This window comes from Apodemus sylvaticus, chromosome 4 (assembly GCF_947179515.1).
Source record: "Apodemus sylvaticus chromosome 4, mApoSyl1.1, whole genome shotgun sequence".
Classification (NCBI taxonomy): domain Eukaryota; kingdom Metazoa; phylum Chordata; class Mammalia; order Rodentia; family Muridae; genus Apodemus; species Apodemus sylvaticus.
Window position 1 is genome coordinate 57,941,653 of NC_067475.1, and position 22,528 is coordinate 57,964,180.

The window sequence follows — 22,528 nt, forward strand, 5'->3', positions numbered from 1 at the left end:
TTCCACATCCAGTCTGTTTTCTCCAATCCTCATGTTTGAGCTCTAAGCAACATCTGATAGTTCATCACATCTTTTTCTCCATTCCTCCTCTGGCCTCAAATAATCTATGCTGTTTCTCCTATCACTTTCTCAATTTCCTTGACTACTTCTACTGTCTGTCTGCTTCACTCCTAATTACTGGGCTTCCTCTTCCAAATCACATTCTAGGAAATGTACTGCATGTTCTAGCTTTGATAGTACAGGCCCACAACTTCTATCACGTGTGTATATAAATGCCTTCCTTGTCTATATCACAAACTTAATCAAGGTACAAAATTTCCCCCAATTTCAACAGCACAGCTTAACATGGAAGAATTTGGGTTTTTCTTAGAATCTTGTGCAGGTTTGGGTGACTCCAGCCAAGTGTCCTCTGCATTAGAGAACTCAGATATTTTAGACCTGTGTCAGTCTCATTGGCACATCACAAGCTCCACAAGAGCCCTTCCTGTGAAGGGAGCACACAGGAGGTCGTGCATCAACAGTTACATCCTTTAACCAGTTGGATAGAATTTGTCAGGTAGTGATACCTAACCACAGAAGACAGCCCATCTCAAATGAATGGAATGATTAGCACTGAGAAACAGTGTGATCTTGGGTTTTGTGTGTCTGTTTCAGAGAGCTGCAGCCTAGACCCCAGAACTCATCCACGATGCAAATCAGGATGATTTCTGAGTCCCAGATTTGTACCCAACTGATCTTACAACTTTTTTCAGTGTTAATATACACTCCAAATTCAAAGTTACACTCATCATTTGTGTATAATTCTATGCTCATTCTTCTATGTCCACAATATTGGTTAGTAGATGGATACAGAAAACTTCCTCTCAAAATTGACTGGATACATCAGCTATCTGCCCTACCTTTTCTTTCCCCATAGTCATGGCCTATGTTCAGACCATACAAAAAGACTCCTCCACTGTCCTGTACCTCTACATTCTGTAAACCCAACAGTGATCATGTGGCTCCTCAGTGATCTCTCATTTATTTAAGAGCATAGCTCCTAGATCATACATTTATAGGTTGGTTGCCTATAAAGTGTCATTGGATAAAGGTCTTCTGTGTGTTTGTTATCCTTACCTCCAAACATATCCCACACCCTTGCCCCTGGGCTTAGCTATGGTAGGACACTGGGATTTTTCTAAGCATGGCTGAGGAAGTTTGAATGGGAATGCCCCCCTTGGGCTCATATATTTAAATGTTTGGTACCCAATTGGTGAAATTGAGAATGATTAGATGTAGCCTTGTTGGAGGAGGTGTATCCCTGGGAATGGGCTTTGAGGTTTCAGAAGCCTGCACCAGGTCGTCTTGCTTGTGCTTCTTCCCTCTCCATCTCCCTCTCCCTCTCCCCTCTCCCCTCTCCCCTCTCCCCTCTCCCCTCTCCCTTTGCCCACTCTCTCTCCTACACTCTCTGCTGCTATTCTCCCCAACCTGATTGATGACCTTGGACTAATCCACTAAAACTATTATGTAAGCCTCCCAATTTAATTGTCTTGTTCATGGTGTCTCTTCACAGCAGTAAAACAGGGTCTGAGACAGTGGCCACATGAAGATTATGGCGTGAAAAACAAATTGAAAATTAATGCAGCTTGAACATTTTCTCTGAAGCTTTTCCCAACAGCCCCCATTCCTCATCGAGTAACCTAGCCTCTTGTTTTTTCTTTTGTGTCCCAATCCACAGTGTATAAATCCTATAACATAGCATCCACAACATTCTGTTTTGCAAGCACAGTCTGGAACACTGTTTTGTAGAACAAAGATATCCATAAGATTGCAAATACCTTAAGAGCTATACCCTGCTCCTTTATTCTCTACCACCTTACAGAGCATGGGTTAATATCTCATGTTCAATACTTCCTTGGTTACATAGCCATCACTCTCTGAGTCTTTAGTTTCCGCTGGTTCCTTTTTGGGCTCTCAGTCTTGCCATTGAGAGCTCTCTTTGGTCATCTATGTTTTTATTCTCATTTCTGCTGCTGCTCTCCTGAATGCCTCTCAAATCTCTGTATCTCATCTCTCTGCCCCTGTTGCCCTCAAATGGGTTTCCAAGTGGCAGGGATTCTAACTGGCCTACTCTGGCCTAGGCACTTTCCAATCTGTTGTTGCCTCAATTTTAGTGACTTTCATAACACCCATCTCTCTTACTGTACTAAGGTTCCAAGGGATTGCCTCTTCTTGTTTCTTCAACTTTAGTCATTCATTCTGAAGCCTTTGAACTTCCTGCTCTCCTTCCTAGCAGTTTTCAAATGGTCTGTTATCTGAACATTCCCTCCCTCCTATTCTCAGAATAACGCTGACTCTCACTTCAGTCAGTATCTGTGTTCTCCTCTGAGAAGCTTCCCTGTGTTGTGGACACACGTGAAGAACACTGCTCCATCACAGTACATGGAATCATTTGCCTCCTATATGCTAACAACTTACATTTGGAAAGTTTCACGAAGATAGGTGAAAGTCAATTTTTGCTCTGTTTCATATCCTCAGTTTAGAATAGCACATGCTGTGGGCCACAGAGAGATCTAGCAAATAAAAGTACACATTATCTAACCTGATAACCTGAGTTTGATTCCTGGAACCCACAAGTTGAGAGAACCAATCCCACAATCTGTCCCTTGATCTTAACATATCATGGTACATATAAAATAAATTTTACATTTAAACCACTTAAAAGAGTAGCAGATTACCTTGAGTTGATGTTCAATAAGTCAATAAGTGAATAAAAATAATGCTTAGCAACTGTGATTCAGTAGTTTGAATGACTTTTGACTCATCCTGTGTTTTAATACCATGTCCTTCAATCCTATAATATGGCTGTCTGCTGTTCTCTTTGCCTGCATCCTTACTAAAGGAAGCACAGAATGTCACCATCACCCCCAGCTTCTTTGTCTCTGCTTCCACAGCTTTTCTATGACATGATATGACCTTCCCTAAAACTTATTTTCATACTGTATCCCAATCAAAATTTCCATGTAAATCTCCCATTGCAATCTCCCACCCCTAGCTGAGGAGCCATTGATAGCTAATATATTCTGGGGAAGGAAAATCAGTTATCTTTAAGAGCATAGCTCCTAGTATGTTTAACTTTGCTCCAGTAGACCGCCCCATGCCCATGGGAATCGAACACAAATTAGACTAGATAGATTAAGAAAAAAGGATATGAAGTTGAGAAGGGGTGGGTTAGAGATAAAAGAGGTGATCAAAAATACATTGAACGTATGTATGGAACTCTCAATAAGCACACATTTTAAAACTCTTGAGCTGCAGAAATGTCTCAGCAGTTGAAAACACTAACTACTCTTCCTGGAGATGCAGGTTTAATCCTCAGTACCCATATTGCAACTCACAACTATCAGTCCATTCCCAACACCCATATGGTGGTCCACAACTGTCCCTTGCTGCATGGAATTTTAAAAACGCACTTTCCCATTCTTGGGAGCTCTTCCTAAGCTCCCAGCTATGCTCCAAGAACAGCTACTACCATGTCACCATCTCATTCAGCTCCTCAAGCTGCCAGCTGACATTCCCGCCCCTTTGCCAACAACTGCCCTTCCCAAAAACTGGGAGTTGCTGTTCAAGTGGTACTGGCTCTCTGCCCCTGGCTGCCCACTCTCTTCTCCTGCCCCCTGTAACTCTGAGGAAGTAAAACACTAGGGACTTTCATTATTTAAAACTGACCTGATAATTCAATGGTTGGGCAAAGAATTTCCTATCCTAATCTTAACAGTAGTCTTTTTCATCCTCCTTGGCCTCTGCCCAGGGCAGAGGCTACACAATATAGATGCCCTGAGAGACCTACATGTCTGCCACTTCCTATCCACTCCACAGCCTGGTCTGAATCTGCAATCCTCCCTGCGTCCATTTCTCTTCCTCCTGGGACCCAGAAATCACGCCTTTTTCTCTTCACCTAGCAATTAGCTTCTACCATCGTTATTGACATAATCAAGAAACAATTAGGGAAACAGATTTTAGTATCAGCCCCTCCCCCTACCATTCATAGCTTCAGTTCCAGGGGCTCTTCACTAGGTATGCATGCGATACACAGACATCTATGCAGGCAAAGCGTCTATTTATAAATGTTGTTAAATGCAATCACATAACACAGGATGGCCAACATTAGTTCACATACATTACATATATTAGATTTTAGTGAGGCTGAAAAATTCCTTTCGTCCATCAACATTGGCTACGGTAATGTCATACGTCAGCATTACTTACATGTTTGCAATGATGTCAGGGTAAATAAACCCACTGCAAAGCATAGAACATATATCTTATACAGCAGTGTACAGGACTTGAAAATGATAAAACAGCTTATAACACTGAAGCTTTGGCCACGATGTTAGACTGTACTCCTACTTAGAAAGTTTACTCTGGAATAGTATTCTGTCTATACTGGTGGTAACCTTGTTCAGATCATGTTTCTCAAATCTACCCCCCACCCCCATTTCCTCTCCAAAAAGGTCTGGTTATATAGTGCAGGCCCTCAAGCTTGGAAATCCCCCTGTCTCAGCCTCCTGAGGAGAGTCATAGATTTAACACCACATCCAACTCTCTTGATTGTGTCTGGACGCCGTACCTAGTGAGTGATGCATACCATATAGATTTATGTGAGTGTAGTCTCATCTTCAATGAAACCTAATGACTGCATACAGGCTTCAATGTGAAGACCTCCCATCCTCTGGCCCCGGCCCATCTGTGTTTACTCTTTGTTTCTCCTACCAGTGCCCACTCCAACGCCATGTCAAGATCCCAAATCCACTACCTACTCCCATCCACCAATCCTTGGGTGGGTTATGGCATCTGCCTGATATTATTTTACTAATAAATGCTTATAAATAAAAATAAATCTTGTTCCCTCCAAAGGTATTTCAATGCTCTGAACACATTTGAGTTCCCATTGTTAACACAACTCTTCATTTTTCAGCGTCATCTCCTTAATCGGGCCCGATGGAATTATAAAGTCCTTGCTGATGGTGGTGAGGTCATGCTGGAGGGGTTAAATCAGGAACTCTTCCCTAGAGATGAACTTTTCCCGTCTTCTGGCATCCATGTGTGAAATGTATACAATCAACCCTTGTGGCTTACAGGATCTTTAGAACTGTGGCACAGGGTGGGGCTATGGCTGTCGGTAGAGTGCTTGCCTAGCTTTCATGAAGATCTGGGTTTAATCCCGGCACCAAACAAACCAGGCATGGTGGTTCAGGCTGTGATCCCAGCATTCAGGAGGTGGAGGCAGGAGGATCAGAAAGGCACTATCATCCACAGTAGGTGGAAAGCAGCCTAGTCTCTGGGAGAAGAGAGCCAATCTAAAGAGAAGGAAACAAGGGAAGGGAAAAAAATGTCATTGGCCTCAAAGAGGAAGTCTGCCTTGGAGGTTAAACATATCTTTGCAACACAGCTTGAGGGTAACAGTGGCAGTGGGAGTAAACTTTGTTTCATCATTTCTGAAAACCAAGACTAGGAACAGAAAAGTCAAACGCTTAGTCTCACAGCTGCTTCTTAGGACTGGAGTTTTCTGGAAAGGTAAAGGCCCTTCTAATCCGGACTAAATAATTGCTCATCAAAGGACATTTAAATTATCTGTTTAGTGGCTTCTGATGGTTTTTTTTATTTGGGTCGGGGAGGATTACATTGGAATGGCAGTGCAGCACAGGTCTCACAGTGTGGAGTCTGAGTCTCGTGCCAGCTCGAACTGCAAACAGCATTGTTTCTGGCTCAACTCTGCATCTGTCAAATGCTTGGATTATTGTTATTCTTTTGGGGATTAAAAAGTGTGTGTGTATGTGAGTGTGTGTGTGTGTGTGTGTGTGTGTGTGTGTGTGTACATATCAAAAACAACTTTCAAGTCAGTTCTTTTCTTCCACCTTTGCATGGGATCTAGGAAACTCGGGTTTCCCACTCAGGTTTCCAGAGTTGTGGGTCATGTGCCTTTACCTGCTGAGCCATATCGCTTGCCCTTATTTTGGTTGGTTTTGTTTTGTTTAGACGGGGTCTGACTTACCTGGAACTCAGGCTCTCCTTACTTTTAAAGAGATCTGCCTGCCTCTGCCAATTTGTGAGATTAAAGATGTAAACCAGGCTCCCTTTGAAATTTTTTAGACAGATCCTGTGTAATCCAGGCTAGACTTGCTCATGGCAATTCTCCTGCCTCAGCCTCTCCAGTGAGTGCCACCACACCTGGCTAGATTGTTTCTGAAGGTAAATATGTTTGTTGGGTTTTGTCACCTGGATTTGTTTCTCAGTGGTAGTGTCATATGACTTAGTCTGTCACAGTAGGGTGGCCTAGGATTTTTTATGTGATAGTTCCTTGGGTTGCTTCTTCATATAGGATTTTTTATGTGATAGTTCCTTGGGTTGCTTCTTCATATAGAACCATGCCTGCAAAAACAGAGGTTATCAGTAGCTCTAAAAGTAAGGTCTAGTGGAAATTCACACTCCTCGGGAAGAATACATTTCAATACTTTACATTTTATAGAACATAAAATGTATACTATAGTAAAATACAATAAAATATGCTAATATTTTATGGTGTTCTACAATGGATACCATTGACTATTTTATTTTATTTTAGACAGGTTCTCCCTATTCATGTGACTTGCCTGGCCTAGAATTCACTATATAGACCAGGCTGATCTCAAATCCATCACTTGCCTATGCCTCCCAGGTTCTGGGATTAAAGCTTGTACCACCTCACATGGCCAACATGAATTTCAAAAGGAACCAAAGAGTGATAAAAAAAAAATTGTTACCCCTGCTCATTGTGCATGGACTGTGGTCTTCCCGTTCTCACGGTTCAGACTTCCCATCAACTTTTTTGTCAGCACTTTCCTTTTGATCTGACAGTGACCGATACAAAATTGCTGAATGGTGAGCTACAGTATAATGTTGCCTTGCTATTGTTTTATGACCCTTAGGGACAGGAATCCTTCTTGAAGTCTGCCCCCATATCTAAAGATAGACATATTCACTTATAAAAGCTGACTGGTTAAAACATGAGAGCCATTTATGGTATTTTTCCATTTATGGTAAATTGCCTTAAGATTCAGAGGATGTATAGAGCCCCATTTTTTAAAAAAAAAATTATGGGTTTGCCTAAATATGAATTAAAGTTGTGGTCACCAAAAAGTAACCAGGGTTGTAGCTGAAATTTTATACATAAAAGTGCCTGTCTAGTTATTTAAAACATTGGAAAACATTTGTATAAGCATGGAACTGATTAAGGGTCCAGTGTCAGGGTTTGAGAGGTGGCTCAGTGCTTAGGAGCACTGGCTGCTCCTCCAGAGGACCCAGGTTCAATTCCCAGCACCTACATGGCAGCTCACGACTCTCTGTAACTCCGGTTCGAGAGGATCTAACACCCTCACACAGGCATGCATACAGACAAAACACTGGTGCACATAAAATAAATAATAAATCTTTTTTTTAAAAGAAGAAGAAAGTCAGTCCGGTCAGTCTCAACTGGGTGGTTTGCTTTCACACGGGTCTGCTTGCCAGTTTCAGTTCTTTCTGGCCAACTGTTATTTGAAACTATAGAGAACTTCCAGAAATAAACAGTCCTATGTGTTGAATAGCTTTGAGCACGGTATATCGATGGGATGGATTACTCTGCTTTATCTTAGTTTTGAAGCCAGTCCTCTCCTGTGCTGCTTTCTGAAATAAACTCCCCAGGTATGGCATTGTCTAAGGAAACACACGACCTGTGCTGCGCAGGGGTTGAGGCTCTTGTAGCTCTTTAACATCGGCACAGCATCTTACAAAGTACTCCCACAAACACGGTGAGGAGGCTGCCACTCAGAAAGGCCTGTCACCGCTAAAAATGTTCTACAAGGGTTTTAGAAGTACGCTAGAGTGAACGTAAAATGCTGAACGGGGGAAAAGCCCGGCCTTGTATGGAAAGCAGAGTTGCAGGCAGCTTTAGTAAAGCACGTGGTGCGGGGCTGAGTGGAGCCCACACAGCCAGCCACGTGTGCTAGGGGTCCAGATGATTCTACTTCCCCGCCTTAGATGCTTTACCGTTTTGTGGTTTGCCTGGATGCAATCTGAGCACCACATGCTTGTCTGATGCCCAAAGAGACCAGAAAACGGTATCAGAGTTAACAGGTGGTTGTGAGCAGCTCTGGGGGGAGGGGAGAAGGCTGGGAATCATACCTGGGTCCTCTGGAAGAGCAGCAAGTACTCTGAACCACTGAGCCATCTCTCCCCTCCTTTTTGCATTCATTTCAATAATACCTGCTCAGTGGCATGCATACATGTCTTTAGAGCCACCACATATCTCAAAGATGTTACTTTAACGAAGCACCATATGTTACAACAGAAGAGTCGCCAGATGTGCCAAAGCCACACTGTTGTACTGTGTTGCTGGCCCCCAAGGTCTTTGCTTTGCTGTTTTTGAGTGATTGAATCGGTGAGTGAGGGGGAGGGGGGGAAAGAGACTGGGCCTTGTGTCACCTAATAGCAAGTAGGGGTTTTTTATTTTATTTTACCAATGTGCCTGAGTGTTTTTATACCTGAATATATGTGCATACAGTACTGGTGCCGGAGAGAAGATGGTATCAGATACCCTGGAACTGGGTTTACAGATAGCTGTGAATTGTCATGTAGGTGCTGGGGACTGAACCCTGACCCTCTCGAAAAGCACCAAGTGCTGCTAACCACCGACTCATCTCTTTAGCCCCTTGTTTTTGTTTGTTTTGTTTGCAATAGGGTCTTATGTAACAGAGGCTAACTTGGAATTTATTACATAGTTGAAGTTGACCTTGAACTTCTGGCCCACTGGCTTCCACTTCCCACGTGTTTGGGATTAGAGACACTTGTGACCACACCCAGCAGCTGATTATCTCTAAAAGCTAAAGGGTTCCAATGTAACTCCTCTGGTCATTGAATATGTCCACGACACATCACTGCAGCTCCATAGAGGGATTAGAGCTCCATTCTCAACTACCCCCCACTGAATGCACTGCCATGCCCAGCCTCCAGACCGAGCTAAAAAAATACCTGTTTTATTCTCAGGAGAAGACAGCATGGGATCTACTACCTCCACACCTAAAAGCAGAATCAGTGAGTGTGGGACAGAAACCATCTCCCTGGGTGCTTACAGTGACTTAGTAAAAGGAGGAGTTGTGTTGGAAGCCCCATGGGGAACAGTGTTGGCTAGTGTTTCTGAGCTGGAAGAATTCAAGTGCACGGGCCAGTGACCTCCAAGGAATAGGAAAAAGGAATCCGAAAGACCTGACCTGGCCTCCAAACTGAGTAGATCAGCTGGTAGTTTATGAAAATCTAGTTCACATTTCTTCTTGTTCCTCTCCCCGTGGGTTAGACACTGGAAAACACACACACACACACACACACACTCTCTCTCTCTCTTTCTCACACACACACACACACAAACACACATGTGCGCGCACACATGCACACGCACACGCACACGCACACTCATACACACTGACAGTCACGAGAACCTAGGGAAGCACCTGCTGAAGTCAGAACCGTATCTCCCCAGGGTGTCCCACTATACTTCTGCCCCCTTTATTTTGTAAACCATTTCAAGTACAGCTCTAGTACAGCTCTACTTCTCGTTTTAAAGGTCTCACTCAGACGGCATGTAGCTCAGTTGTAGAGGGCTTGACCCGGTATGCAAAAAGTCTTGGGTTCACTTGCCCAGTTATCCCCTCTGCAGAGCCGTAGCCGTAGCTTGCAAGTTCCCGTGGGTAGGGCTTATCCTAGAGGGATGGCAGGAGTAGGGCAGAAATATTGATCCCCTGAAACTGATACCTTCCGTGTTCTCTGCAGGCACATCCTCCACGGCAGCCCCAGTGACCAGCTCTACACCCTATTCCTTCAACCCCAAGTAAAGGAACACATTTATCCAGTCCTTGTGGCATTTCCAGTCCATTGGGTTTTGTTGTTGTTGTTGACCATTTTGTCTTGGGGCCTTGGGAAGGACAAAATGAGTGGGAGAAGGGGTCAGGAACAGTGAAAACTCAGTATTTGATCTTAGGAATATAGTTATGTTGGCAGGCAAGTGGAATTGAGAATGTCTCACAATGTAGCCCAGGCTGGGCTCTAAACTGCCTGCCTCAGCTTCTCAAGTACTGGGTTAGAAGCAGTATAAACTCAATGTTGCCTAAGATTTGAGAGGTCCTCACTCACTCTTCACACAGTGCTGGGGTGTGGAGTGTTGAGGAGGGGATTGGGAGAAAGTCTCATGATTATGTGTGTGTGTGGGGGGGTGCTTGATTGGGGAAGGGGAGATTGCTTATGGAATTTTCAGGGGAGGGGGAAACCAGGAAAGGGGACAACATTTGAAAAGTAAATAAAGAATATACCTAATTAAAAAAAAAAAGAAAGTTAAGCCTGGCTTTCTGGAAGGGCTGCCCAGGCCCTCTGCCAGCAGGTCACCACTCCCTTTTGTTTCTGCTGAAACAGAAAGGAACACATCATCTTGGCCTTTTTTGCCGGGGTTCTGCTGACACTACTCCTTGTGGCCCTTTTCTTCCTCATCATCAAGAGCTGCAGAAAACGTGAGTGGTCTCTAGAGCAGTGTGAGAACAGTGAGCTCTGGGGAGAAGAGGGAAGGTCTGCTGGGCCCACCCTCCTTGCAGATCCACCTCGAGGCCCTTCCCCGCTCCTCCTTGCTGCTCTCCACACACACACCCTCACCTCTAGCCACTAACCTTCACCCAAAGTGAGAAGCTCCCCACTCCTCCAGACCCCATAGAGAAAGGACAACCCTCTTCTTCCTTGTGCCTGCTGCAGGTTACTCCATTGCCCAGACCCAGGACCCTCACTCAGAGCCTCCCACCAAAGTAAGACCATGCGTTTTTTTAGGGGCACAAGAGGGGGATTGTGTGTGATGAAGGTGATATACCAAATTATTTATGGGGAGTTGGTTTATTCTGTCTCCTCTCTATCCTGCATTGCGGACTGGAATATTGGCATCACTTTCTGGACTCTGGAAAAGTAGTTCTTTTATGAGTCCTTCTGCTCTCTTTGGGTCCTTACTTTTCAAAGTTTCTGGGTCACTTTTAAAGAGGAACCTTTTGCTTCAAATTAAATTCACTTGTTTCTCCTTTTTCTCTTCAAAAGCTGTCATCTGTATCAAAGGAGTCACTCACATATGCCAGCATGACTTTCAAGCCCTCAGAAGAAAACAGCAATGACTTGACTAGAAACCACTCCTCAGGCTTGGATGCCACCGTCTATTCTCAGATTAAAGTGACAGATGCAGATCTGCCTCTCCGGTGAGGCAGGATGCAGGACCTCAGCTCAGCTCCTTCGACATGTTGCTTTCTGGTTTTGTTTTGTATGTTTACTTTTGTTGTTTTCCACAAACTTGGGAGTCACAGTCTATGTAAAGCTGCAGTTGGTGTGGTTTAGGCTTGATCTAGCACAGTTGCCATCAGTCATAAGGACCAGTGGTTAGTGACATTCCCCGACAGAGGAAAGGTGGCTGATGCTTTCTCTCTGACTGGTGGTGGCAGCCCCTTGAGGGACAACGCCCCTAAACCTTTCCAAAGGGGGGGGGGAGAGTTCAAGACAAATGCACTGACAATAACCAGGGAGAGCCCACCCTAATGATCAGTTGAAGATTTTCAAGTGATGGCAGGCCTTCTTCCAAGGTTGGCCCCTTCTTAGTCATCATCCTGTCTCTTCATCATCTCCAGAAATCAAGACCAGAATTCCAAGCCAACACAAATACCAGATAGTATAAAACACTACAAAAACGCAGGTTTCTATCTCCTTTGTATGGCATTAGAGATGTGTCTGACAACCTTGGTTGAGAGGCAAGAATAGAGATTAGACACGTTCATTTATTCCCCCAAACAAATGGACAATCATATAGACTGCCCAACAAAAAAAGGCAAGATTCTTTCTAATTAGGCAAGCTTACTCTAAAATGTAAGACTAAGCAAGAAGAAAATATTTATAAAATAAACCTGAGGGCTGATGAGGTAGATAAGGACATTTGCTATCAAACCTGAAAATCTGAGTTTAATTCTGGGACTCACATGGTGGAAGGTGAGAACTGACCTCTGAAAGCTGTCTTCAGACTTTCACATTTACTCTGGTGTGTGTGCATAACCTGGTACATAAGCACACACTCAGACACACACACAAATAATACATGCATACATGTATGCATACATACGTACATACATACATACAAACTCATAGCTATTATGACAGCATCAAGATTTGTGCAAGCACAAGCATGGAGAGATGAGTTGGGCACACAGTCCTACCCCTAGCTGAAGAATTATTAGCAATTATTAGATGCTGGGAAACATCCAGTGTTCTCCAAGAATAAAGTCCCTGGTAAGATGACTATGTTTAAATTCAATACATGACCACTGGGCAAGACTGAAACTGGTCAGGAACAGAGGGGGAATGCTTGGGGGAGGGGATGGATTGTGACTCAGAGAAGAAGAAAGACTACAAGGAAGCATGCAAGTATGACATCTAGACCCTTGCCCTTTCCTTTAGACTGCTGAAGGGCTTGGAGTTCCCTCTCTATAGAAAAGAGTCAGGGCAGAACCTGAACTATGCTCATCAAAGACTTTTCAAACAAGAACCCGACTTCTATCCCCAGGACCCATGGGAAAATGTGGGGCACAGGGCACACGACTGTAATCATAGTGCTGGGGAGGTGGAGACAGGAGGAGCCCTGGCTTGCATGGTTCAGCTGGCCTAGCTTAGCCAGCTCCAGGCCAATAAGAGAGGCCAGTCTCATACAACGTGGGCAGCTCCTGAGGAATGACATCTGAGGTCATCCTCCAGCCTCTACGTGTCCAAGCATACACATGAATGTGCACTTCCTCCACAGGGTAGCACGGTTCTTAGGAGGGCAGCAAAGGCAGTGATGAAGCAGGAGGATGTCACATGGGGAGATGGCCAGCTTGCCGGGGAACACGTGCGGTAGTGGTAATCCTGCTTGCTCCCACAGATGATGCCTCATTCTTGCCTTGTGCTTCCTGATTGGAAAACACTTGTCACCTGTCTTTCCTTGGTTGCTCACTGGTCAAAAGCAGCACCCACTAACTCTGGTGACAGTTTCCCATTGTGGATGTGCTTTGGGGTCCAGAGTCTTTTCACCAAGAGAATAGGAGAACAACAAACTCCATAGATCTTCTATTTTGGGATAAAACATTTGATGCCAACTCGGAAATGCATTGAAATATTATGCTTTTTAGGAACACATTTCAATGACTACTTTTCCATCAATGACAGCCTAGGAGAAGTCAGTCATACCTGGGGGGGCTTTTGTCAACAATATTCAGATATTTATTGGCTGATAAATAAAATAAATAAGTCATTTCACTTTGTCCCAGATTCTGTAACCTCTTCTTCACTGTAGCTAATCTAATGCATGAGAGCTGAGGTTTGGAGAAATAATTCAATGGCAGCCTTGCTTGGCGTGGTCAGTCAAAGCTCTTCTGAGCCTCACCACCGCCATTTGCCACAAAAGATTGCTGCAAGGTTACAGAGTCCTCTAGAAATCCTGAAAGGTCAGAATCAGTCTCTGAGATGCAGACCAGTTGTCATGGTGATTCTACTGTATTGACATCACTTTATTTAGGAGCTAAATGAAAGAAATCTTCAGTCACACTTGTTCCGTTCGAGCCATTTCCTTGAGTCAGAACATGTGGAAAGAACTTCAAATCGTTGCCTACTTTGTTGGAACACAGAAAAGAAAAACTGAGTTAAGGGCTCTGGTCTGAGTGTTTCTTAACAAAAAGCCACTTTTCTGAGCCTATTTTCCTCTTTTCTAAATTGAAGACTACATTCTCATGCTCTGGAATTTGTTCAAGCAAACCTAAGCATCCCCAAAGCTTCTAGATGGCCAAAGACAGGGAAGGCTGAAAGAACCACTCCCGGCACTCCCAGGCTTCCTAGGAACAAGATAATCTGTGTGTGTGTGTGTGTGTGTGTGTGTGTGTGTGTGTGTGTGTGTGTGTGTGTGTGTGTGTGTGTGTGTTGGAAGATACACAAGTGCTGTGGTGTGTGTTCCATAGCATGCATGCGGAAATCAGAGGACAACTTGGTCTCTCTGACATCAGAGTACTGGGGATTAAACTCAGGTCAACAGGATTGGTGGCAGGCACCTCTACTGAGCCATCTTACTGGCCCTGAAACCACCAGTGTTTGTTTTCAGGTCTGGAGTGTGATGTCATCCCTGTGAGACTTTCAGTCAGCTGTACAAAAGCTTGATACCTAGGGTTTGCTCCCGTCTCACTGAATTTTGATGGTATAAATGTATCGGGACTTCAGGGACCAAGAATAGCAAAACTAGAAGGGGCTTTAGTTCAGGCTCCTGTTTGTCCAAGGATGAGGGAACAGGCCAAGGCTAAAACAGGTTGCTGGCTCCTTGCTAAAGAGAACAGCATTGGATTCTATTGTCCCATCATTTACAGCACCACCTCCTTTGCTTATTCCAGTTGACAAGCTTACATGTGTGCTTGTGTGTGATTGCTTGTACCCCTTCACCCGACCACACCACTTTCTTGCTTATGTACGAGACAGAGTCTTGCTCTGTCTGGTGTCACTCTGGTGCTTCTGGGAGCACCACAGCCACTCAGCTGTTTTCCCCTTCTACCTCATGTACTCCGTGGAGACAGATGCTATCTATTTTGTTTGTCTTTGAAGCCTCAGCAACTAGCATGTTTCTAGTTTGCAAAACAAGGCTGCATGAATGGGGTAGGTGGGTCATGGGTGGATGGATGGATAGAAAACTCAGAAGAGTATAAGAACAGAGTGTTAACATAAAGAAAATGCTAGCTTGGAAAAGAGAAATGTTACCCAGGGTTATATCTTAAAGAATCAATGGTAAGTTTCTGACAGAAATATAAACTACAATTGTAGCCTACAGGGGATAGAACCAGACAAGTCCTGAAGTCCACTGCTTTCTGTATACCCCTCACCTCCACTGATCCCTAAGCTTCTAGAAGGCAAAAAGGCAAGGTCACTGTGGGAGCCTTTCCTTTACCTTCTTATAGAGCTTGATCTAAGTCTGCATGAGATCAAATCTCACAGGAGTAGCCTGAGACCTTGTAGCCTTATCTTTACATCTCTACTCCTCCCCGGTCCTCCAGGCACTGGCCCATTGTGTGTCTTTAATAGGTCTTCCATCATTGGGATGCTACTGGGATTTGGTGATGGTGGTGGGTTTCTGTTTTGTCGTGTTTGTTTGTTTGTTTGTTTTGTCTTGATTATTATTTTTCTGAAATGTTTTGCTGTGTTTCCAAATCCAGAGAGAGTGGAATCCATTTTGTAATTATACCTATAGCCTCTTCATCGTCCAAAGCGTTTGCACAGTTTCTGATCATAAAAAGACAAAAGCGAACAGCATTGCCTTGGCTAAACATGGGTGCTTGTGGTAATCTTTCAGTGTTCTTTAAATTCTGCAAATGCTTCCAAGCTTAGCAGAATGGTGAACTAACCACATGGTGACCTAGAGAACTTTCCAGATGGTAGGGCCTGCCTGTGTCCCAGGCAAAGACAAACAGTCACCGTCCTCTCTCCATGGAAGGGGAGAGGTAAAGACAGGGTTCTGCTGGGGCCGAGGATGCAGGGCTGAAGAATTAAGGATGGAACTTACCAAGGGTATGGAGACCACAGGTGGAGCTTGGCTTGCTTGAGGATTTCTATTGATGCCTTTGCCAGTAACTATCCCAGGGAAAACAGAGACACAAAGCTAAGGGCGGAGTTCCTGGGCCCACGTGTCCCTCACAGACCCCTTGGCAAGAAGACCTTTCCACACTTTCTGGCCCAGTTGGGGGCAGTTATAGCAGCTCCATCATTTAACAAGAGCCTTGACTCTATCCCTACAGGTGAATAAAATGGTTCAAACAGGCAGTAAGAATATCAGGCTACTGTCCAAAGCTCGTGTGTTGAGGAGGCAAGTAGCCCTACAGATAGGGAGCCTACACACAGTGTCTTCCTTCTTCCCAGTCTGCATCTACCTCTACTTAAGGCTACCATGCTTCTTCCACCACCTCTCATAACACATCGACCTCAGCCTGTGGGCTGACCAGCTGCCTTGGTACCTAAGTGACTGGGCACTAAGAGTAGGGTCACATTCATTCATGTGAAAGATACTCCTTGAACTGCAGATGGCCCCGCCTCCAGACTACTTACCTCCTCTGCTTCTTTGGCTTCGCCTTCCTCTAGACAAATGACTGATTATAAAGATGATCCCCAAACTGGTAATCAGTATACAAATGATCAGAATGGACATTCTAGAAGAAACCACATCGGATATCAGGTCCCTTGGAAGGAAACCTTTTGGTTTCTTCTCACACCAGTCCCATCCTGGCCCTGGTAGCTCCTGACAACTACATCCTGGAAGAGTGACCCTGTTATTTGGAACACATTCCTTGGATCTGATGGGCATTTGACCAAGCTGGGCCAGTGAGCCCTTCCCCAGAAGTTAAATGAGGACAAGGAGTAGAAAACCACAGTCTTCAGCCATTCCTCTGAACAGGGGAGAATAAACTGAGGAATGGTAAATGGGTGTCATCTGGTGTGGCAAAAAGAAAAGGAAAGCAAGAAAGAAAGAGTGGGGAGGAAGAAAGAGGGAGAGGGAAAGAGAAGGACTACAAGCTGGGGAGCTAGTTCAGTTGGTAGAGTGTTTATGAGCTGGATATGATAGCACACATCAGCAATGCCTTTGCTCAGGAGGAGGAAGCAGGGGCATCAACAATGGCCAGTGACATAGAAAAGCTGGAAGAAACCTTTTCAGATCCTGTCTCAAAATTAAACAAAAGAGAGATGACTCAGAAGTTAAGAGCACTTGCTGCTCTTAGAGCACCTGGGTTCAGTTCTTAGCACCCACATGACAGCTTATAACTATCTTTACTTCCAGTTCCAAAGGATCAAACTCCCTTTTCTAGGCTCGACAGGCACTAGGCACAAAAGTACAAACACAAACACACACACACACACACACACACACACACACACACACACACACAAGCACACACACAGCTCTCTCTCTCTCTCTCTCTCTCTCTCTCTTTCTCTCTCTCTCTCCCCCTCGCCCCCCAGGATGATGTCCCATATTTATAAACAAACTAGAGGCTACTTTCTGCTGCTTTCAAACAAACAAACAAACAAAAATAGCCTTTTTAAAGAAACCAAGCCATGAAGATTATTTAGGCAGTGAAACACTTCAGCTGCAAAGTAGAAGTTGTAACCCAGTCACTACATTATATTGTGGTTCACCCCATCCATACCCCGACCCAGCCATCTCCTTGGATCCCCACTCACCGGGAGCCCTCTGCCTTTTGGACAGCTTTGGAAGCCCTACAGCTCCGGGTCCTGTTGCCTGCAGGGTCTGAACCGGAAAGAAATTGTTGATAGCAAAGCCTATTAGAGGTTCCTTGCTTTGGTTCCAACCTGTCTTCCTTTTCTCTCCAGAGAATAAGTGCATTCTTGGCTTTTTGTGTAAAACAGTCATAGCACTAACGGTTGCATAAACATGCCGTAGACAGGGGACAACGCTGGAGTAAGAAGTACGGGCTGAAATCCAACCCACACTGCAATTGATACCCAACGTAGCCTCCTCTGTGTTTCTTTAAAGGAGCGGGTTTTGATAAGACTCCTCTCTTCCTGAGCCTAAACCTCAAGAAATGTTATTAAAAGCAAACACACACAAGGCGGAAACACAGTCAATGTGGGTGTCACCCCCTCAGTGGGTCACTTGCTGAATCAGTTACTGGTAGATTAAATGTGAGTAAGACTCTTCCCAGCACAGGAACTGGAGAGGTGGGGTGGGTATGCAGCTTCTCTCGAGTCCTTCCTGTGCGTTTTCCTACTGCCACTGGGATCCAGACAGTGACAGGAAAACCTACTGCTTCTCAAAATAGAACAATGAGAGAACAGATGATCATGTCTTCCACAGTTCTCTGCCTGAAAGACGGGGGATTACAGATGCTAGAGAATTTTCTAGCCTCCAGAGAAGGCACCTATGAGCATTGGGAGATCCTCCAGCTAAAAGTCACAGTCATTTGACTTACAAAGACTTGGCCCTCTGGTTCCAGTCTTTCCCAGTAGCCTCCAAGTGTTAACTACATTTCACCTTAGTAAAAGTGGGTGCTGGCAAGTTTGACCACAATATTTAATTTATATTAATTATTCAATTCTTTAAGCTACACAGTTACAAGAAAACAGAGTCTCTTTTTGCAGCCTCACTCACTTCTAAAGGAGCCACTTCTAAGGTTCTAGACATGCAAGGCTGAGCTTTTAAGGCCTCAAAGCCTTGACCATCAGCACAAAGATTTCAGGTCTACAAGACCTTCTAGCCTCTTCCAAGGTCTGCAAGCCAAGATACTGTGAGGAAAAGAAGTTAAAAGCATATCTGGCACTTATACACTCTTCTTTCCTAAAACTTCTACCGAAACCCCCAGCTCCATCGTATTTAGTGAGATCAAGATAGCAGGTTACCTCAAATGCAAGAGGAGCTTGAGTAGTAGCCAGCCACTTCCTTCAGTGAGATTTTTTTTTATCGTTTGTTTTGTGTTTTATTTGGTTTTGGTTTTGGTTTGATACAAGGTCTCACTTTATAGCTCTGGATAGCTTGGGACTCACTTATGTAGACCATGCTGGCCTCGAACACCCAGAGATTCACCTGCCACTGCCTTCCAAGTATTGGGATTAAAGGTGTACACCACTAGACCCAAATCCTTTAGTGAGGTTTTACTACCTCAGCAAACATCTATTACCCTTCACAGATCCCTTGCTACTCTCTTTACCAGGTGAAAAGTCATTGACCCGGTCTTCTCTGTTGTCAGTCACAATCAGCTGTGTAAAATCCATGTCATCTCTGGCAAAGTCCCGCTGGATACCACACCAGTACCAGCCTGTGTCCTCCTTGACCAGGCAGGATACAGTGACGATGAGTTGGTTTCCTGTGTCCTTCAGGGCCACACGGTTGGTGCTATTAGGGGTGAAGGCAATAACGTTGCACGAGTCCCTGAAATAGCCGCGGCACCAGTACTTGGTGTGGTCCTTGTAGTGGGCGTCATAGTTACAGATTGCAGAAGCTGTGTCCAGCTCAACACCTGACTTCACCTTTTCATCCATCACCATGGCATCTGTGAACAAATAAGCACACACACACACACACACACACACACACACACACACGGTGTTCATTATTCTTGAAAACATACCAAATCTCTCCAGGGCTCTGGAAGACAGTTAACTGGAATTTGGATTTTGTTCATTTATAAATGATGAGAATTATGGGTTAAAAGTTGTGTTATTCATATGTTGAACCCTAATCCCTATACAAAATGTGTTATGACTTCACTTGGAAACAAGACCTTTAAGAAACAATTATATCTTTGGGGTAGCTCTCAAACTTTTTAAAAACTTTGTTATATTTGATGTTTATATGTGTTCTTTTCCTGCATGTATATAAGTGCACCATATCTGCCCACCACCCAGATGTCAGAAAAGGACATCTCCTGGAACTGATGTTACAGTGTGAGCTACCTGCTGAGTCATCTCTTCAGCCCCCATTAGCGTACTTCTTACTCCAATATGGCTAGTGTCCTTATTTAGATTCTTGTTGGGCAAAACCATGTGAAGTCACAAGAAGACAGCCATCTGCAAGCCAGAAAGAATCTCCAGATTGACACCATCTCTGAAGAAACCTTTATTTGGGGATTTTCTTCTTTATTTGTGATAGTTAATCTTGATGTCAGTTTGATTAGATTTAGAGATGCCTAGATTAATCAAGCACATCTCTGGATGGTTCTATGTGGATGTTTACAGAGAAAATTGACTAAGGGAAAAAGGCAGACCTCCATGAATGTAGTAGCTTAGCTCCCAGAAACCCTTGGGAAAGTCCTCTGAGCCTGAGAATGTGTGAAAAAATGAACCTAAGGATCCTTGAAGAGCCTGAGGTTTGCTGTGCTCCTTAGCTTTGCCCCTAACTTCCTACCTTATCGTGGCAGTCACTAAAAGGAAGTGAAAGGTTAGAAGGCTTGTTCTGGCTGCAGAGAACTGAGAACAAAGGGATTCGTGATTTTAGGACCCGAAAACTGGCCATACAAGACCAGTGTTTGTTTGTTTGGTTGGTTGGTTGGTTGGTTGGTTGGTTGGTTTTGGTTTTGTTTTCAAGATAGGATCTCTCTATGTAATCCTGCCTATCCTGGAACTTGCTCTTTAGACCAGGCTGGCCTCCTGAGTTCTGTGATTAAAGTATGTGCCACCACTGCCCAGCCTCAGTGTGTGCATCTTTATCATGTCAGGATATTTTGTAATGGGGAAGTAATGCGTGCAACGTCCAGCTTCACTACAGCTTGGAAAATACCTGATAAAAGACAAGAGAGAAGACAACAGAGGCCATCACTCTCAGCCTTCCAAGGGAATGCTGGGGGAATCCTACCCTACCACCACCAAGAGGCTGCTTACAGGAGGTAACACATTACTACAAATCAAATTTATACCCTAAGTGTCGGTTTCTTCTCCTCACAACCAGGTGAGAAGATCTTGTGACCCTCAGTTCATAGGCAAGGGTGCTAACCCACGAAGATCTGCAGTAGTCTAAAGGAAGCACTACTACTTGGGACAACTCCAGTTTCTGACTGCTGTCTTTCGTGTCAGTCTTAGGCAGAAAGCAGATAAGAATGTCTGCCTATATCTGCGCAAGCACGTGAGGGAAGAAAGGAGGGAGGGCGAGATTTGGGGACACTGAAAAAAAAAAAAAACACTGCAAAGCCCTAATTTTAGTGAAGGTTTTCAAGTCCCTCACAGCTCCCTTATCAGAGGTAAGAACCTAGGACCTCTTAATAGGACCTGTTATTCACTTCTTATTCTCCCTCCAACTGCTGACATGCTTTAAACTGCTGCTCCAAGCAGGGCCTTTAAGTAGACAGGGGGCTCTAGCTGCATCAGAAGGTTGTGGCTTAGAGGGCAGAAGTGTTCCTCACCAACATCTTACCGGAGAAGAGAGCCAAGGAGAGCAGAAGAAAGAGCTCCATGCTGAGAAGGAAGGGAGCCTGCGGCTGGAATAATAAGAGGGGGGGCCTCAGGAACCCCCGATCTGTGTGAGGAAAAAACATGATTGAGTTGGAGTGGTTTCATCCTACTTAAAGAGAGAACCATCAGTTATTCTGAGCAAGGTTGTTCTGCAGAGTCATTTAGGTTGTGTCTGCCGCAAGGGGAACTCGTCAGAGGGATATCACTCATGAACAAAATGTTATCTTTTCAGCAACTGTGAAAATCTGAGCTCCCAAAGCAGCAAGAGAATCAACCTCCTCCTTGATTAAACCCACGTGACATACACATGGTCTAGACTCAGAAGTCAAACCATCACCGGCATATGTTCATATGGGCAACCGTACCCTCCCTCTTTTGCCATGTGTTAAAGGGGATTGTGCCTCTTGCTCACCCACTCCCATCATTCTTAGAGGTCCAGTTCCAATTTAGATGGGAGGAATCCCAGCAAAGAAATCCTTAAGTAACTTGAGTTCTAAACTGCAGTGAAGACCTAGGGAGTGTGGTTAGAGGTGGAGTATCTGGCAGTCAGAAGCATGTGTGCCTGCAAGCTAGAGGACATGAGTGACGCTGTCAGCATCCGGGGCTTTTCTGAATAGAGCTGGGACTTCACATCAAGTAGATCTTCTCATGGAGTTGCAGCTGCAGCTTCTCCTGATTCCTGATAGGTGCACATTTTCTGATCACTAGCCATGACAATGTAAATTCTTAAACCACCTTAAATTCTCAAATTTAAACTGGATGCTCCTTCTTAACGCCTAGAGTTAGCTGATACTTCCCTCCAAGGGCCAGATATAGACTGCTTTTCTGCATTGTGCAATAGCAGCCTTTCCTGAGAGAGAGGGCACCTTCCTCTAATTCACAGAAATTCAGCATATGCAGCTTGCATTGTGATAGGGTTTTACCTACATTACTTATCTGCTCCTCATTGAATATATATATATATATATACACATACACACACACACACACACACACACACACACACATATATATATATACACACATATATATATATAATTCCCCCCTTCCCAAAATAATGTGCAAATAAAAGGAAGACTAGAAAGAAGACTCTATAGATTAAATAAGGCTGAGTGAGGTGTATTTAGTAAACGATAACCTATGAATTCATTACAGTGCCTGGATAGTCGATGCTTTAGCTGTTTGTTTTAGGTATGGTAATGGTATCATCCCAACCTGTTCTAGCTAGCCTCTCTCTTGCTATGGTCAAAACACTGACCAAAAGGAACTGGGGTGAGTAAAGGGTTATTCTTTATAAGAGTTGCCTTGGTCATGGTGTCTCCTTACAGCAATGAAAACTCTAAGACAGCCTGCATGATAAACAAAATTTGGTAGTGTGATGTGTGTTCTTCAGAGGTAGTACCATCATTTTATGAGGACTCAGTCAGACAATGGACAGCCTCATGTGAAAAGAAAACAACTTGCCAATATCACCTTATCACTCATGCCACAATCTCCGAGGGAGAAGTGA

At 44.3% G+C, this 22,528-nt stretch overlaps 2 protein-coding genes across 3 annotated transcripts; one reads left to right on the forward strand and one right to left on the reverse strand.

Moving 5' to 3' along the window:
* The first annotated feature begins 5,417 nt into the window (after positions 1-5,417).
* C4H1orf162 (chromosome 4 C1orf162 homolog) lies at positions 5,418-13,355 on the forward strand. Of its 2 annotated transcripts, XM_052179549.1 has the most exons (7): positions 5,418-5,556; positions 6,133-6,231; positions 9,043-9,090; positions 9,823-9,880; positions 10,459-10,553; positions 10,789-10,838; positions 11,119-13,355. In XM_052179549.1, exons 3-7 carry the CDS (start codon positions 9,054-9,056, stop codon positions 11,275-11,277), a joined length of 399 nt encoding a protein of 132 aa, XP_052035509.1. In that variant the 5' UTR covers positions 5,418-5,556; positions 6,133-6,231; positions 9,043-9,053; the 3' UTR covers positions 11,278-13,355. The 2 variants fall into 2 exon arrangements, with proteins under 2 accessions (XP_052035509.1, XP_052035507.1); XM_052179547.1 differs by lacking the exon at positions 6,133-6,231 and having other exon boundaries at positions 5,419-5,556.
* Positions 9,852-21,076, reverse strand: Tmigd3 (transmembrane and immunoglobulin domain containing 3). Its single transcript, XM_052179550.1, is given in 7 exon segments — positions 9,852-9,933; positions 9,935-9,978; positions 15,628-15,696; positions 16,168-16,268; positions 17,299-17,365; positions 18,783-19,124; positions 20,981-21,076. Coding segments are annotated over 7 exon segments (702 nt in total). The 5' UTR covers positions 21,021-21,076; the 3' UTR covers positions 9,852-9,894.
* Positions 21,077-22,528: the final 1,452 nt, after the last annotated feature.